At 36.8% G+C, this 19,508-nt stretch overlaps 1 protein-coding gene across 1 annotated transcript in view; it reads right to left on the reverse strand.

Moving 5' to 3' along the window:
- LOC118793452 (polypeptide N-acetylgalactosaminyltransferase-like 6) overlaps nucleotides 1-19,508 on the reverse strand; it is a 155,844-nt gene that overhangs the window by 17,530 nt on the left and 118,806 nt on the right. Inside the window, exon 6 of the mRNA XM_036551635.1 lies at nucleotides 1,561-1,746. Coding sequence (XP_036407528.1) covers nucleotides 1,561-1,746 — 186 coding nt within the window. The remainder of the gene's footprint in view (nucleotides 1-1,560; nucleotides 1,747-19,508) is intronic.

Consider the following 19,508-nt stretch of genomic DNA (forward strand, 5'->3'; position numbering starts at 1 on the left):
GTGGCTAGCTGACATGTGCCCCCAGCCTCCAGCAAGTTGGAATTGATTAAGAATTATTTAAGTTTCTTGAAAAGGCATTTCCCTTTATCATAAACACATACATGCATCCATAGACATGTATATGTATATGTATGCATGTATGTGTGCCTTTAATGAATGTGTGTGTGTGTTTCAGACACTATGAAGCTGTGTAGTATTCCCTTCCAATGTGACTTGTTTAAACTACTTGACATCCCAATTAGTACAAAATATCCATTATTTATTCACAAAATATTTTGCTTCTCAAATGATGTGCCAAAGTGGTCTGCATGACTGACCCAGGACAACTGGTAAAATCTTTTTGTGTATTTCAAACAACATCAAAACAAATCACAAACATTCTATTTTTTCACAGACTAACATTTAACAAAAACAAATTAAACCAAAGCAGCAAGAGAATGACTACAGAACCAACTGACCTGCGCTGAATCACATTAAAGCTACAATTATGGGCGCGTAGTCCATGTGGACGACAACAGAAACATTTTCAGGTAAACAGAGTAAAATACAAGCACAGCAGTCCAGTACCTCCTGGGATTAGATATTCCTTTGCAAACGTGTTTTCATGTTAAGGTTCAGCACTGTCTGCTCATCTCTAATTTTAATGCATGATGCAACTTTGCAAGAATTGAGAAACAAGAAATTATGGTTTGATATACATTTCAGCCAATTAACAAAAAACCATCATGAGAAACCATCTTTGTGTATGATCACATGATATTTTGGCCCGTTTCTTGGCTTCATATGCAGCAATCTGTTCCCACATCAATTTTTACATTGCAGTACTTTGGTATAGCTGCAACAGATCACAACAGAGCTTTGTGAGCAGCGTGTTATGCATGCTACATATTACATACAGTCTCTCCAATATTGCTGAAACTGGTCCAGGTGGCATTTAATCAAATTTAGTTGGCACCATTACAAAAATCTGGTTCAAAATATGAAACACAAAATCCTACATGGATGATTTCATAGGAACACTCTAGAAACACCACTGATATAACAAAATGCAATACAAAGTGGCTGGAGATGAGTTAAGTTTTTACTGTTTGAGGGAGCAACAAAAAATGTATCTTATGAACAAAACAGTAAAAAAAAAATCCTATTGTAAGGTTCATGCAAAGCATACCAAGATAAAATTCAGGCAAATGTCAGTGTGAATTACAGCTGGAAGAGGGTGCAATGTTTTGCTCTTTTCTAAAGTACTAGCCTAAATTGCAGCTTTCACCATTGCTTCTCTGTATTACTGATATTTAGAGATATACTAGTCCTTGTTGAGCAGTAAAGTCTCATTTCCTTCCACAGCAAGCTGACATAGTGTTGGGGACACATACATCATATATATGTGGCCTGGTAAAAACTTTCTTGACAATTATTATAGTTTTCAGCGTTCATATGGTTTATTAATCCAGCAAGTATCCAGCTGTTTCAGCATAATGTAAAATGGTGATAGGTATGTGTCTCCCCCGTCCTCAGTATACAATACATAAAAAAAACCCTCACCTGATTTTTCAAACTTACCAAGCAGAGGTGGCAGCCAATTTACATTGGTCTCACAGTGAGAATCCAGGAAGGTCAAGACTTCTCCTTTGGCTACCGTGGCTCCCAACAGGCGGGTGCGAATAAGCCCCTCTCTCTTCTTAGTCCTAACAATCCTCACCTTTGGAAACCTCGCCATATATTCCTCCAGACGTGCTTTCAGATGTTCTGCAAATGAGAGACCAAAAAAATACACAAAAGCTCTGTTATCTCCAGGCACTGAACTGATAAAGAAAGTCATCACTCCCAACACGTGTTGTTACCATGTAATTATTAGAACTGATGAGGAAGATAATCATATTCTATCTTTTAATTTATTCTTAAACAGAAAATATTTCAGATTTCACACTCCACATTTAGCATTGCATTGTTTCTCCTCTCCTCAAGGACAGCTAATTGCAGGACAGAAAGAACTATTTCATTGTTCTGGTCGTATTATCTTTACATTGTTTTGTAATTTGGAGCCCCAACGTGCATTAATGTTAAACTGCCCTTAACATTCTCCTGCAGTCTTAAGTTAATATAATTGTTAAACATGTTTCTTTGCATCCTGGATTTTAAAATAAATCATATGGAAGACAAGCCACATGCAGTATGACCAATAAGACGAACAGTGACACATAGTCACAGTAGCTAAAGTTAAGCAGTGTTCAACCGACCGACCAGTTACATAGCCATACATCACTACAATGTTTTGGAATGATTGCGTTTTGGTTAAAGCAAGGATTTTTATGTTTACTAAAGGATTACATTAACATTCTTTAATATAACAACCCTTTGGTCATATTATAAACTGATGTTAGAATAGAATTTGAGAACATAATTTCTGTTTCAGCATTGTGAGAACATAATTTCTGTTTCTGTTTCAGCATTGTGAGCACTTACGTTCTGTAACATTCTGACAATGCTATATGCTATATATGCTGTGAGAGCAGAAGGAGTTGCCTTTTGTTTGGTAAAACAATATGGTGAGACACAAACTCAACACATACAAGGCCATGTATTGTGCAACATGTGGTCATTTGTTAAATGATGTTTGGACATTCATTCATTGTTAAAAATAGTACAGCAGTTTTTCAATGGCTGTTTTACACATTTAATCAATGTGATATTGTTAAAATGACTATAACAGGCATGCCCTTGACAGATGCTGATCTTTCAAGCTCAGCATGATGTGATAGGAATAACTTTATTGAAATATTCCATGACACGTGATGTGCCTCAATGAGAACCAGCTAAGTACTTTTATTTTATGCTCACAATAATCATGATTAATACAGGGCATGTTGTGCCATAGTGTTGTGAATACTGAAAAGTAAACTGAAAAGATATGTTCTCCAAATTGCAAGGAATGAAACCAAGACTGTATGGAGAGATTATATGTCATATCCATCCTACCAAAGTTTTGTTGCAATCCATCTTCCCTTATTTGTGATTAGAAAACTCTGTTCCAGTGATGTGAAGCTGGAGCACGGCTAGAAAGTGAATTACAATATTGTATTCATGCCCATTTTAGATATTACTTCAACGAGACAGCAGATTATTTTCATATATACTGTATAATATATAGCATGACTAAAATGCAATTTTGACACAATGTTCCTGCTACATGTTATTAGATGGTTACCTTGTTAAAATAAATAAACTTGTCAAGGTTAATTCCAGGAATAAGCAGACAACAAAGGACTTGCATATATAGAGCTATATCTGGTGACAGTGACATTGCCTGGGGGTAATTGCATCACCAGATGATAACACGGTTTGATATTGATTTTTTACTTATTCTCATGGTCTGCTTAAGAGTTTTACTGCATTTCAGATGCCAGACAATCCAAATCAAGACTCCAGAGTAAACCAAACAAATTAAATATGTTTGTGAATGTGAAATATTTCTGGTAAAAAAGATAGCAGGCAATTTTGTACATCTGTACATTTTATGAATATTTTGAAGATGGCTGAATCTATAGGGATGGAAAAATGGGTTTTTGTTTTAGGTTTTCCCTCTCACATACAATAAAAATGTCAAAAATATGATCATCTTGCAAGAGTAAAACCATTCAACTTGCAGTGCATTAAAACTAAGTAGCATAATTTTGTACATGCAAATTGTAAAAATAAAACCCCTGTTAAAAAAGGATGTTTTAATATTTAACATTAATGCTGACAGGACCCAGTTGCATTTTCAAAACCTTATCACATAAAATATGTAAAGAGCCTACAAATGTATAATTAATTAAATAAATATAATCTCCCTTTACTTTGAGACTTCAAAATACAAATTTGTGCGTACAATTTAATGACTCAAACCCTCAACTCTTTTCTTGGTACTCTTAAATTACAAACTTGAAACATAAAATTGGTAACATGTACTGGTAAAGAACTACTTCTAACTCTCTACTGATTAACTGAACCCTCAATTTCTTAATTGGAGCCCTGAATGTCATAATTTGTATTCTCTAATTACTAACTAGAGCCTTCATTTAAATTCGAAATTTGATCATTTTAAAGTCTGAATTAGTAAAGTGAAGGTTTGAAAAGCTTATCTGAGCATGAAAATTAGAGGGACATTGAGGCTCCACATAATGCTATTTATTATGAATTCAATTTATTATGATTTGATTTATTATTGTGTAAGACTGCATTAATGTATTCTAATAATATTACACCACAACTCTTTGCTCTTTATTAATAAGCAAGAACAACATTACAGAGAACAAATGTGTCACATGAAACAAACCTTTCTTTAAAAACTATCTGATCACTCACTGCTCCTTTGCGATGAGCTTGATATTAGACAACAAAAATGAATCAAGCATGCTACCAAAATGCTGCTTTTAAAATTGCATTTTAGTAAGGCTATTACATTTAATCAACATCCAGGTAGTTTGCCATGGCAGCACAAGTATATTATCCCTGCACAAATTGTTGGCATTTGGCCTGTTCTTGCTTATAAGTAATTTATTATTCAGTTAATAATTCAACAAAATAAATAAACTACTGAATAAATTGACTAAATCTTCAGCTATATATGTATAATTAAGGAACTAGAGAACACGTGTAATAAAAAAAACAAGTAACCTTTAAGAGAAACTTTATTATTATTCTATTACTTGCCCTATTTATAGAGAATTTTTATCTTTGAGACTGCTGTTATCAGACCTATTGGTATTGGATACTTACTATACATTCCAGTAACTATAAACAACTATAAACAATGTAAACTAACATAAATACAGTGTACATACACATACACATGTGCTGTATCTCCGGGGCATCTTTTCACAGGTGTAACAATATAACAAAATACGACCAAAGTTTACTACTTCTTATTAACACAGGACATTCAGCTAGTGGCTTATCCTTTCTAGTCTTTCATAAGCTGCTGTCTTCCCATCCTTTGAACTCATCGCAGTCACTGTTGTTCATTGTTAGCAGAATGCTGTTGCACCATGATGCTAGTGCAGACACACTTTTAAAGGCAATGTGACAGGTATTGACCCACCACAACACAGCACACCTTCCTCACACCCAAAACTCACTTCATTTGCCACCTTGTACTGTCACGTGCACCAGGTTTTATGAGTTGTCAATATACCACATATGCGCTGGCCTCACTTCTTTCGACTTGCATTTAAAGACATACACGCAATAACATTGGCAGACCACATTCCCAGCCTAAACTCTCCTAACTATCTGTGATATAACATGAGTTCAAGATTATTGATAAGGTTGAAGAGAAGTGCAGAAGATAAACAGAAGAAAGATACATAACATCAAAATCTGCCTACTGAACTCAAGCTGTGTGGAACTTCTTTTATGTTGCTTATGTGTGTACACTCATATACACTTTTTTCCCCCAAATGTAAGAATTAATGCCTGCTTTTCAATGGTATTCATAACTAAGATGCTTGTGCATATTATTGCCTTAAGTAAATTCAGCTCAATACTCAAACTTAATTCAATACTTACTGAACCTAACTTGCAAAATCCCTTCTCAGTATTGGTATATTTATCACAGCTGTGCATTTATGTGCATTTACAGAGCTGCATATGTATCATAAAAGCAAAGGCACACTATTTCGCTATCCCAGAGAAACGGTTCATAATTGGGAATTTCACACTTTATGAGTGGTTAGTAAATCCCATGCGTGCTTTTGTAGGCTTTTACCATCCATGATTCACAGAGAATGCTTTATTATATCTGCCTGAGAGCATCAAACTTCCTCTCAAATCCTGATTTTTAAAAGGGTCTCTAACCTTTGTTGGTCAGGGCCTTTGTTGGTCAGAATCCTAACCTCTAACCTGTGAGAGCTGGGTGTTGCTCTCAGCACACAAGAAATAATGATCCTGTAGCAAGAAAGTATGTTTCTCACATGTACAAAAGGTTACACGCTACTTTGAAAATGCCCCCAAAGGTGTTGACAGTGCATTTACTAGATTTTCCACAGAAACGAGTTTTGATTTGTCTTTTCAAGCTGAAGCAAGACAGGATAGAATTACAGAGTAAAGAAATAAACCTGGGTCTTTCCGAGCTACCTCCAGAATGTGCAGTTATTCATGGCATGCAGCTCTGCATTGATTTCCTTTAGAGAACCATTCCTGAAACAGGACCAAAACAAACATAACCTCTGCCATCATTACTGTGCCTTTTAATGATCCTGGAAACTCGAGAGGGCCCTTTCGGTCTCCTGTGGCTTTAACCCCACACAGTAAGCGAATGAGTGCTGGGGCTGGCTGTCCTCTCAGAGTCTGTAACCTGCCTCTCTTGTGCCATTTTTCACATACTAATGGAATTCTGAGTGATGGCAAATTGACCTTTATCAGCATTTACTGAATAAAAAACATTATACTGTGGAACTGATTTATATGAGTGGTGATGTGACAGCTGCCTCCTCTAGGGGCACAAAAATGTCCTGCTTCCAAAACTCTCAACAAACGGACCCAATCAGTATTAATACAAGCGAGAAGCTTCTAAACATACAATCATTGTATTGTTGGAACTGCTCAAGGGTCAATGGGTGATTATTCTTCCATCACCAAAAATATTCTTGTACCTGAGTTGGATTTTTCAGGCTTTCTCAACATGTAATGTTTAATAGATTTAGTTTTATTGATTTCTGCATTACACAACTTTAGTTTGATTGGATGCCTTTTGCATTCATATGTCCTTTTCATAAAGAAAAAAAAATCTTGGGAGATGACGGCGTCATAATAAACTTTTGCTGCTCACTTGCACTATTATGCATTGATAACACTACTCACTCTGAAAAATAATTCAGTGGCTTTGTAAATATCACAATAATAATAAAAAAGCTATATTACCTCAATAAAATCTCTGAATATCACTTAGTGACTGAGTTGGACATACCAAAATAAATGAATAAAAATCCAACAGTTCATTTTGTTTTAAATTTACATCTATTATTAAGTTTATTTCACAAAAAGAAATGATCATTTGACTAACAAATGATATTTTTAAGATGTCCTTAATATTTTTGGTAAATTTCAAACAAAATATTTGAGAAAGAAGAAATTATACGGATCAGTTTCAAGAACTACAATTATTACTCATTCCAAATCAACATTATTCATCTTCTTCAACAACTTAAGAAATTGTTACGCTAAACGTCATGACGTGGACGCCATTAACAATCGCGTGCAAAGAGAACGTCCTCATGGGAAATCTGCTTTTCTATCTGCGTAAGGTGGCCACAAGCAAGGAAACACCGCGGCAAGAACCACCTGGAAGACTCCTTGCAAATCCTGGTAAGCCAGCTAGCAAATGTTATTATTGTTACTACGTTAATATTGACCCCGTGTTCGTGCTTTATGTTTACATTTGGTTTCATTAGATGCTGTATATTTACCTCAAGTAAAGTAGTCCTGGAGTAAAGGGTAAATACAATTAAAAACATAAAGTAAAAAACATGTTTATTTAGTAAACGTAGCATATCATTGATCCAGTCCAGTATGAATTAAATTCAGTTAAAAACATTTAGTACATCTAGCACATTCGTTCTGTTAAATAATAGTCTCATTTTCAGTTACATCTACCTAGCATTTCAATTATATCTACTCATTTTTTTTTGTGGTTTTGACTATTGCATATATATTGCATATAGTTACTATTGCATTGACTTAGGATTTTAATTATATCTACTCAATTTTATATATCATGGTACTAAATGTAGTTATTCAGATCTGCTTAAATTTTTTACTTACATTTACTCAATTCATAAGGTATATTTAAATGATTTCACAGCTTTAATATTTACTCAGTATTTTTAAGAGTAAAAATGTTTCACCAAAAAAAAAATTGAGTACATCATAGTTTAAGTTTTTAGGGTGTTTTTCCTTCCAATCAAACCTCTTTCTCCACATGTTATGTTTTCATAAAATGCTATCCATTTATTCTGAAGTTTAACATTCATAATCCTCACGAAAAATCATGAGCTTTTACACAGTATGTCAGTAATACATCTCCTGATTATTCCTTCTCAGGTTATTACTAGGATACCACAAAATGTAACTCTGAGTCAGGGCTGCTGCTGACTTACTCTTTTATATCAATCCATTGATGAAATAATGTACTCTTCTTTAAATATCACAAAGCAATAACACTATATGCCCACTGTGTTTTATTATTGTTTTTATGATGATAACATCAGTTGCCACAGCATTTTCTCCACTGTGCATCCTAGGAAACCTGTGCTAGCTCACAGTAGGTAGGGACAGATAAACAATAAAGCACAGGAAGATGGCAACAGTCAAAATCAGAGCTACCTCATGAACTCTGTTATGCGATGTCCTTTTTTAGTATCATTACATATTTTTGACTGTCTTCTAATTTCCCGCTAATTCGGCAAAACCTTATCCCCCATTCCACCATTCAGAAACCCACAATCCTCTCAACCCGGCTCTGCCTGACAATCTGCATCTGTCACAGGCTTGCAATTACCTTTCGGATCAATATTTTTCATTGAATCTTAACTTCGGCTTTTGCCAGATTAGACAGAGGGGGACATTCAATCTGTTTTCCTTTGATAGAACAAAGCTATGAAGGATAATGAGGGAGGCAAAACATGATTTATCTTCTAATTTTCTAATTCAAGATTCAATTTTCATGCATTTCTTTTAGCCTTTTTCTACTCCCGTAGTCTCTGTCATACTAAAAGGGCGCATATATATAATACCCTTATTCCTTTTAAAACCCCAAGGCCAACCTGACACAGTACTGTCAGCTTTATCACAGCACAGCCATTAACTACACTGGATTTATTTGACCACAAAGTGCACTGAATCTTGGCACAACCCTACAAACTCCTGACACTTTTACACAATACAACAGTTCTCATTTGCACTACCAGTAGTTCTTTCTTATTCTCCTCTGTAACACTATTTTTTTACTTTAAGAATCCACTCCTGTGAAGTTTATTCATCATGTCAGATTTCTGTATGCAGTGAAGTTGACATCTTTATACTGTCAGGGAAATGTGTGTATCCCTTATTCTACTATAATGTAAGACATTATTTTACGTTTCCTAAATGGAAAGATCATACCTTTGCTTGTCCTGCAATCTATAACCATAAATGAGTGTTAATGATATGTATGTCAAACCTTTTCACTTACTTTCAAGACAGGAAAAGAACAACAATATCTGACCAAATACTGCAGCTTGGAAAGGACCAACAAAAATAACAGTTCGGGAAAAGAACCCTTAAATAATTGCTGCAAATTACGTGTCCATTGTTCTTATTCAGAATGATTATAGTATCCCTCATGAAATCAATAATCATCTCTTGATGCTGCCTCAGGCCAGACCTCTTGGCCTAATGCCAGAGGCTAAGGCCTATACCACATATTGCACACTCAATAGGATGTGTTTTGTGTAACAGAAGTGTTGCTTCTATTAAAACATAAAAATAAAAAGCAAAACACTAAGGCCATAAACACCTGCACAAAATAAATTACATAAAATCCCTCAACGTGTAAAGGGATCACAAAAAGCTATCTAAAGGAACACAGTGAAGCGCTGCTCACAAAAATTGAAAAGGTTCCTAAACATCAAGATCCGCCGTCATTTCCGATGCTTAACATTAAAAGGATGCTTAAAGTGTGTCCTCCGTGGCGGGAGGTCTGAGTGACAGCGGGGCCGGAGCGGCAGACAGCTGGCAGGTGGAGGGGACATCTCCATCAGGCGGGGAGAGCAGTGCTTACGGAAAGCAAAGTGACAGCTGCCACATAGAGGGAAGTGGGTTCAGCGCATCTGCACAGCACCTCAACCAGAGGAGACATCAGCCGCCCTCTCACTGCTCCCCATTATCACATTGGAACAAAGCTTCTGTGATTACTTCTCCGGAGAGCAGACCTCGCACAATGGATGAGCTGGCTGTGGCGATTTTAAAGGAAACATGCCATTTAGTGTCAAGAAGCAGGGCACAGGTTCTTCAACACTGCACAATCATAGCATGATGCTTTTATAAAACGTGAATTGTTGAGGGAAAAATAAAACCATGTACGCGAGAGATTCCAGTGGTAAGAGTACTGGAGTATATTTTATTTTGATGAGAAAGGCTAGATGTTTATTTCATAGAAAGGAATGCTGCATGATACTTATGAGACAGATAAATGTCAAACAAAAATAATAAGGCAAGCATTCAAAAGAATGATTTCTTCTCTATGTACTTTTGAGAAACGTAGGCATAACTTAAGATACCAATACTACCCATTTACACGAACAATTAGATATCTCAATCAAGAGCTGACAGATAATTATCCTTAGCTACACTGTGTTGACTGACAGGACTATAAACAGGAATCAGATACTCCATTAACTAATGCATCAGCCTATCAGTGCTTGTTTACAGTGCAGGAAACACAAGTTTAAATGGAATATTGTACAGCAACACAAGACAGCTCTTAATAAAAAATAAGGCAAGTGAATGCTCTCTGTGAGTGACCACCACAGTCTACCCCCGGGGGTAGGGATCTCTGTCCATTTTACAAACAAGCATATATAATTATATAGAATTTCTAAAAATAGACTGGATGCTACTTCACTGTTTATTTTTAGAAATTCTACTCATTGTATAAAAAAAGATCACCATGTTGTACCTCAGTGAATAATATAAAATTATTAAAAGATGGCCAAGAGGTGTAGTCACATGACATTGCTGGCTTGGTTACCATTGTGTATATCAAAGAAAAGCTTTTTCAAGCTTTAAGGAGTCCTGCAGAGCAACATAACAAACACAACACACTTTCAGCAATAGGCACAGCCGTCGTACACACAACTAAGGCTTTCACTCAAACATTAATGCTTCCCCTGCACAACACTGTCATCCTGATTGGATTAAAGCGTTGTGCACTTAAAAATCCATATGTCATTGATACAGAGATTTCTGCAGTCTGTGTGTGTTTGTGTCTGTGAGTGAGGTCAAAGACAGAGGTACAGCAGTTAAAGTTATATGGCTTAAAATCATAAAGAACTGACCTAGATCTGCAGAGAAGGGATCCATAGTGGTAGAATGCATTTTATAGCAGAGTGCTATGGGAATATTGCAAGCCTTTGCAATATTTGCAAAGTAACAGCCAGTTTTAGGATTTTGCTTAGTTATGTTATGGACAGAGCTTAATGTATGTTAAATAGTGTTATGAAGACAAACAAGTTTTGGTTTACGGTTTCCAAAGGTATAAGCATATACTTGTAGATACCATCACAACACGTAATGTCACCTGTCCTTCAACTGTACCTGGCTCCAACACAATTTGAAAGCAAACTTATTGCGTTCCATATCTCAGCATATCCCCACAGTTTCATTCATAATTTGAGCTGGGAACTATTTGGGACACAAATTTACCTCACATGACAGGTTGAATCTTTGTCTTCAAACCCACAATGCAAGGTTAAGACACAAGACCGCATTTTTAAGAAGTCTTTTAGAGATTTTTTAAATTCTAGAATAGCTGGTATGCAGTAATACAGTATTCCTGTGGTCAAATACACATCGATACAAAATATTGAGACTCAGATAATTACATTGAGATTCAACAGCCTCTTTGGTTGGATTGTATTATACATGAAGAAATTAACGGTCAATGCAATATGAAAAGGAAAATGGTATTGCAGCTGGAGAAGGACATAAGCACTTTAGCTGTCTAGCTGCTGTGCTGTAACTAACCACTCTTCTAGCTAGCTTGCTAGCCAGTTTGTTTTGCTTTGGTTTCTATAGCTAGTTAGCAGTGCTGTTCTTATACTGTTGCAAAAAAACAGCTATCTAGATAGTGGCTGGCTAGAAAGATATACCAAATTCACTAAACGTGTTTTGTAATGTTTCTTTTAATATTAATGTATGTCCTTTTAGGAGAACAATAATGTGAAAACAGACTCACTAACACTAACTTGTGTGTGGGAAGTGTAAACAAAATGTTCATTCCCAATAAATTTTCAATTTAGGCTGAATATGTGAAGACTATGAAATGACAATTGAAATTAGTCTCAGATGATTATGTTTTGTCCATATTTTCACTTCTTTTTAATCTCCTGGCTGGCTCCTGCTTCTTTATGCTAAAAGGGAAAAGTACAGTCAAAAAATAGGTAATACTGACAGGATGTTTTTTAATATCCACTTGACTAATTGTAATGCTCTGAAGAACCAACTAAATACAATGTGGCAGAATAATGAACATAAATGTAACACCAAGATAACAGTGTAGAAATGTTATGATATATGTTTAAAATTGTACAGACTACAATTGGACTCTCCAGTGAATAAGTACATTTCAAAGTAATTAATTGATTTTTATCACTAGTTTAAAACGAATACCTATAATATGGGAGTTAAAGTAAGTAAATCCTACTGCAAAAGTTTAAACAGCTCTTATTGATATGTGGATAGAATGGAAAGTGTATCTCCAGAAAACAGATCTACAGTTGCTTTGAGATCCTCGCAGCATCAATGTTTTCAGGGTCAGAAGACTTTCAGAATCCCCTCGGCTTACACTGAGGCTCTTTTTACTTTAGAACATCATCTGTTTTTTGCCTTTGGATTCTACAGAGGAGACCCGTTTCCCAGAATTGAAAAACCATGCTGCATTTGAAGTGTCTACTCCGTGCTCCCATCAATACCTTCACAAAGGGAGCCCTATGTGGCTGAGGTCAAGTCACGCTGTCCCCATTTTAGGAAATAGTCTGCATACCAGTTCTATCAACAGTCAAAGAAGTACTAAAATCAAAAATCCATAAGCTAATAAAAAGATAATTTCATATTTACATCTATGCACTTTTAAATTCAATAGGATTTCATATAAGCGGATTAGCATTCAGTACAACCCAGCTCCAGACAGAATCTGTACATCAGAGAGAAAACAGGATTGTCAGTTGCAGTGCCTCCCCACCTGCTAATCTTGTGTGGCACAACAGCGGATAAATAAAATAACTCATGGAGGAAGGATGGGAGCCCTACAGACCTGTCAAATCTAGCCTTGCTCACATGCAGCAAGGCTAGATTTCCTGTGTAGTTCAGTGGTATAGTCCTGGATAAATACATATACTCAACATTTTCATACTTTTTTTCTTTTACTTGTTTTCATTATAAATCTAAAACTTCAAGCCCTGTGTTAAAGTAATAAAAGTACAGCTCCAAAGAACATTACTCTCAGACTGTTTTGTATGTCTGGCATTGTATAAAACTGAGGTATGTTAACTACTAGGTAAATATTTAAATATCCGTTTACAATTCTATGTCCAAATCCAGTTTCTGTCTGACACAAACAACCCCCACTAGACGGGCTTGGAGGCTCCGATTCCTTCATCTTAAGCTGCTCAAGGATGTTTATTTGCTATTCCTACATTTTTTTTTCATGCAAAGTATGCATAATCAGTCTTCATTCGCGTGTGTTCAAAGCAAAAATTTGTTGATTTGCATATGATTTAGGGTAGAACGCAATTCTGTTGGCTTGGAATTTAGTATATGTAAAAGCTGCAAGGACCAGCCAATTATCTTCAGAGCATGAATGATTCAAGCTATCACTTTTAAATTTTATAGAGACGCTGCAGAAACTATGCTATTGTGGTTCAACATAAAGGATTTGGAGTGTTCCCATGCTCTTGTGTACCTGAGCAGCAAGACAAGGTATGGAACACAACCTTGTGATACACATGAAGGTCAGGTAATTCAACTTGTGGCCTAATTTGTCTTGACACATGAAAAATGACCAATCACTACAGTAGTGTAACATTTAGTTATATTCACTGACACGTTATATCACTACGACATGGTTACTGTACAACTAACAAAAGGGACCAAAGCACTTCACAACTTTAATATCAAGTGGGCTGATAATGGATTCATTCCCAAGGTGAAGTTTTATTGCAAATATTACCGATGCTTTTGAACTTTTGGAGCTGATTATTAATGTATGTTCCACTGGAATATGCATATGCTGGCCTATGACACAAGCCATCACTCAGATTTTGCTGGTGCTGCAGTTATTACAAATAGAGAATTACTAAGAAAGAATTTCAGCTAATGCCCCTGAACTCTGCCTTAAGGGTGAACAGCACATTAAGAACACGCTATTTTTACTTTTGTAACCTCATGATCATCATACTGAACAAACTGGGACTTGTGGGCTGTGATGAAAATGTGCAATAGATGGGTATATTTGTCTGATGCCATCGTTGGTACATTTACATACATTTATTGCATTTATTTTTGCACCATTGTACCCATAATGTTTCTTATTTTTTGTTATTATTTTGTCATTGTATGTCATCGCCAGGTCTTGTGTAATTTTGCGCTACTCGCTGCGTGTGCATATTGAAAACAGTTGAGCAACACTCAAATACAGTTGTAAAAAAGTGGGTATGAACAGTACCAAATATTCAAAAGATTTCAAATGAAAAAGTACATATAAGCTGCATGGAGCAAGATCAAATGATGATTTGTCTTACAGAGTATCTATAAATTCAGAATACAAGTACAGACACACCTTCATGCATCTGTCATGAATTTTTGTCTATTGACTCCATAAAAATTCTAAATAATTCAGACATGGTACTGCTTAATTCAGCTGAATGACTTCTGAGTTTTTTTTTAAATCTCCAGCTTGCAAAGGTCATCAGGTAAGTGAAGTGCTATGCTTTTACATGAATACAAATGAAACCATTCTGACATTTTTCCAAACATTGATCTGATTGTGTAGTGAGCATCTTGGTGGTTAAATTGTCTCTCTATTTAAATGAACATTTTGAAGGTAATTAAATGCACCACTCCTTAAAAATGTCTAAAGCGAGCACTGCTGAAAACATTGCCTTAGACAGGTAGCATATCCATGAAGTCAAACAATACTCTGTTTCATGAAATTGTAAATAAAAATGAATTGTTTCAGCAACCATTCTAACCACTGATATTGGAAACTGCTTATGTATTTTTTAAAAAAAAACATGCCTTTTTCATAGTATTTTATACTATACATTGCCTTGTATGCACCGGTAAATGATTTGGGTTTGTGGAAATAATGGCTCGTTAGATCTGAAGAGTCAGAGATCCATATAATTTAATGTGCAACATGTTTTTTTAAAACTGTCCTGAACTGATTGGTTGTGTAAAGACAGCTACCAGCACAAGAAGATGCTCCAGATCTCCTCCTCATGGCCATTATGAGCTGATTGCACCATTGATAAACCAAAAAGCAATCAAGCCTGTTGCCCCGGCACCATCTCCTCTGTGTCTGTGACAGAATATCAACACAGACATGGCTGTTGAGAACAATAACTAGGGCAGCAGTCACCACCCACGGCCCACAGCACATCATTGCTTACCTTAATAACTGCTTATCATTTGTGTTTGAAAGGGAGGTAAGGTGCCTTTAGAGCCCAGATAAAGCACAACTCAGCGGGCTGGCTCTCGCTTTGGGCTCCACGGCATGTGAGTGTCCTTACACAGAGGATGGAGAGGGCTGGAGATGTAAGATTTCATGTATTTTTCCCCTCTCCATCCACACTTTCAAACAAATTTTACACTTTGAGCGCCTGAGTCAAGGAAGCCTTGGATCCCCGAAACAAACATTAATGTAAAATTCTCTGTGAAGCAGAGAGGAGTAACAAACATTGGGATGGGTTAAATGCTTTGATGAATTGCCATAAACAAAAAAAGGAATATATAGAAATACCCATCCTGTACTTTATACATATATGCAGTCAGAGTGTACCTTCACATGTTAAAGCATGTTTGGGAAAAACAGACATGAAATGTATCATTTTATCAACCAGTAACCAAGCTAATGTGCATGAATGTGTAATGGCTCAGGCAAGGACTCAGTCGCAGACCGAGAGAGCTTCAGGTTCCAGGCAGGTTTATTAATAACGTCAGGCACGATGCAAAACAAAAGCAGGCAGGGTCGAAAACCGGAAGGCAGTCCGTGGACAAAAACAGGGTCGGGAACAGGAGCAGGCAGGGTCAGGACCCGGGCAGGCAAATGATCAGGCAACGGGACAAGGCGGCAGGCAGAAAAGGAGGACGAAGAGCAGGCAGAGTCAAACATGGTGAAATCAGAAATCAAGAAAACCGGCGGGGACGAAACGGGTACAAAAACGCTGAGACAAACTGGCAAACAAGACAGGAACAAGCAGGGTAGAAATAGGGCTGGGCTGATGAGGAGATGGGATGCAGGTGGGCAGGCAGGCAGGTGAAGGTAATGGGGCAATCAGGCGGGCGGAGACCAGGCGGGGAGCGGGGCAGGGCTGGAACACAAGGAAAACAAAAAGCACATGGACAGGGAAAAACAAAAACACCACAGCTAGGGCGGCGGAACCCTGACAGAATATACGTAAAAAATAACAAAAACAACAAAAAGAAGCTGAATATAGCAGCCCACAAGCCACTGTGTCCAAGCAGCGCAATGGGTCTTTACTAGAATGGTTTCAACTCAGTGAATGTGCAGTTAAAAGCATACCATTTTTCTTTCTTTACTCAAAGATAGTACTGAAACTGATACTTGAATCTGATACTAGATAAGATTCAAGATAGTACTGGAAAGCCCTGCAGAATTAAAAGGAAGGGGCAGAATTAGTTATTACCATATTGATCAAGACATTGTTACCATTCAAAGAAGAATGCAAAGGAATGGCATTTCGGTATAATATTACAATTATGTATATTGAAATATTCTACAAACAGTAGAATAAACTAAAATAAATCCTACAAAGCAAGCGTAAATGTTCAGCTGAGTATGCAGATGACTGACTAATCAGCACAAGACTTTTGATTATAACTTACATTTTGTCCTGGTTAATCTTACTTTAATGAAGAGAGAGAATTCTGTGCCCATTGCATTGTCCTTGAGATCTACACTTCAGACTGGGGATGAGCATAACTAGGCGTGGTGTGGTGTGTGAATAGTAGTGTGGTGAATGCTTTTTCTCAATTATCCATCCATATGAAAGAGTTTTTGACTGCCTTAGTAATATGGTCAAAGGGCATGGAAGCTTCATTAATTTGACATCCAACCAGATCCAAGAAGCATCTCACCTGCTTCTTGGTGTGGGGCTGTGGTCTGTTCCATATAGTATCCACTTTGTCAACCTAGGGCTACTACCTACTTCTCCCCCTCCTTGTCTCATAGCCCAGATACTGTGTCTCCTCTGCTTGGCCCACTCTCAGGTATAAAGTCATCCAGTCAATCCAGCCTCATGAATCCTCTTCAGGACCCGACAGAGATGCTGACGATGGTCATCCCAGGTGTTGCTGCAGATGACTGCATCATCCAGATAGGCTACACAGAAATCCTCACAGACTTGGAGCGCTTGCTCCATGAAGTGCTGCAAGGTGGCAGGTGCCCCATGTAACCTGAATGGCATCACTGTGAACTGGAATAAGCCTATTCCAGTTCACAGTGGTCCTGTGGTCCTGAATGCTGTGTAGGCTCTGGACATCTCCTCCAGGGGAATATGCTAATACCCCTTATGGAAGTCCAAAGCAGTAATGAAATCAGCCATTCTAGTCCTCTCCAGCAGGTCACCAATGGGAGGTATTGAGTAAGTAAGTGAGAGATGACATTCAGGTATCGGAAATCTATGAACAGCCTAAAGAACACATCCTTCTTTGTGTCTAGCACACCCGTCTAACCTTTTCTGGTGAAGATATGCATGTGAGTCACTATTACTGGGCTACTGGAATTATAATCACCTTTGAGGAAGCAGAAAAAAAAAACTTGTAGAGTTGGTCATTGACCTAACACAGTGTACCCTATTGCAAAATCATGTTAGTGATTGCAGACAACATACTGTCTTACTGAAATGATAAATTAATACTCTGTATTGTAATTATGTTTTCAGCTACACTATAAAAACAGAAAACACTGGCTATTTAAAAATAAATCAATCAATAGAATAAATTATAAATTACAAAACAAAATTTGGCTTGCCTTATTTTTGATCAAACTGATTGAGAAATCCACTGTCTCTGAACTCACAACTCTCATTACTGCTGTGTAGTCTACTCTGGCTGAAATGTAGCTGTTCATGTGTATGAGTCTACAACTACAATCAGAGATAACTGCCAGTCAAGTCCAGTCATTGAGGCCATTAGAAAGTGTCCACAAAAAGTTCTCATCAGAATATTGAGGTAAAAGCTCTTGCCCTGTCTTGCTGTCAGCTGTGTGTCCGACATCTACCTTATACAATTACTGCCTTGTTTAATTACTGACCTGAATGTTCATGCTTTGCTATTTTAGGATATAATGGTATGGACAAGAATGTCTATAAAATTATGAATGATTGGGCCTTTTACAAAGTGGTGTTCATTGTGAAGCTCATTTTAATATAAGAACAATATGCAGAATTAATTATCCTTGGCATAATTTTCTGAGGGGAAAAAAAAAAACATCCAGGTCTATTTAAAAAACAATTATTCTTTATGAGTGTGTAACTTTGGTGGAACAGTGTTTGATAACTTCACTATACAGTGAAGTTGACAAAGAAATTCAATTAATTTGGGGACATGTATCAATCCAGGGTTCAACATTAAGGTTTTTCTCACTTGCCCAGTCAGAAATCTACTTGACCAAACTAAATTTCTACGTGCCAGGACATAGCATAGTTTAACTGTAATATAAAGTGTGTGAAAATGACTGTTATTATTTTGATAACTGGTGTGTTTGCAATGCAATTTCTTCTCCTTGTCCAGAGATTCATTGGACCTGGGGTTGTCATGGCTTTCTAAGTTCGATTTTCTATAATTGTACAAACTCCGCTCAACATGAGTAAGGTTATTATTATTATCTATTATCTATTATTGAATTATTATCTTTAAAAGGCAGGTAAACAACTGTTATTAAAGCACAACCTTACATGACATTGTGTATGGTATTCTATTGTCATAACTACCATGGCTGCACATGTAATTTATATTACCCACAATACATCGCAATAACCTAAAATGAAGAGATGTAGCCATAAGATGAGTATAATGAAACAGGCTATCCAGACAAGACAGACAAATAGTGAGTATTTTCAGGAGTACCAGAGGACTTCTGATGTACTGTGGTAGGAAAATTAAGATGGAGATGAAGCAAATAAAGATAATACAGAGCATGCAAAATGGTGCAGTTGTGGTCATTTATGGTGCTGCTGTATGGACTTATATCTGAATTCTGTGTGTTTAAATGCAGTTTGATGGTTCACAGGTAAATGTTAGGAAGCACTCAGACCTCAGGTTAAATGTGGTTACTTCTGTGGGACACTCCCAAAAGGGCTGAACTCTCATAACCTGGCAGGTGGCATATCTGCCATCCCAATGAGAAAACGGACATCAACACAAAGGCACTCTCCACAGCATGTCAGCTGCTGTGTGTAGGTCATGTTTCTTTGGTCCTTAGTATTGCTTTGACATTTACGTTCAGTCATCGTACTTGCAAAAATAACAAC

The sequence above is a fragment of the Megalops cyprinoides genome, chromosome 18 (assembly GCF_013368585.1).
Source record: "Megalops cyprinoides isolate fMegCyp1 chromosome 18, fMegCyp1.pri, whole genome shotgun sequence".
Lineage (NCBI taxonomy): Eukaryota > Metazoa > Chordata > Actinopteri > Elopiformes > Megalopidae > Megalops > Megalops cyprinoides.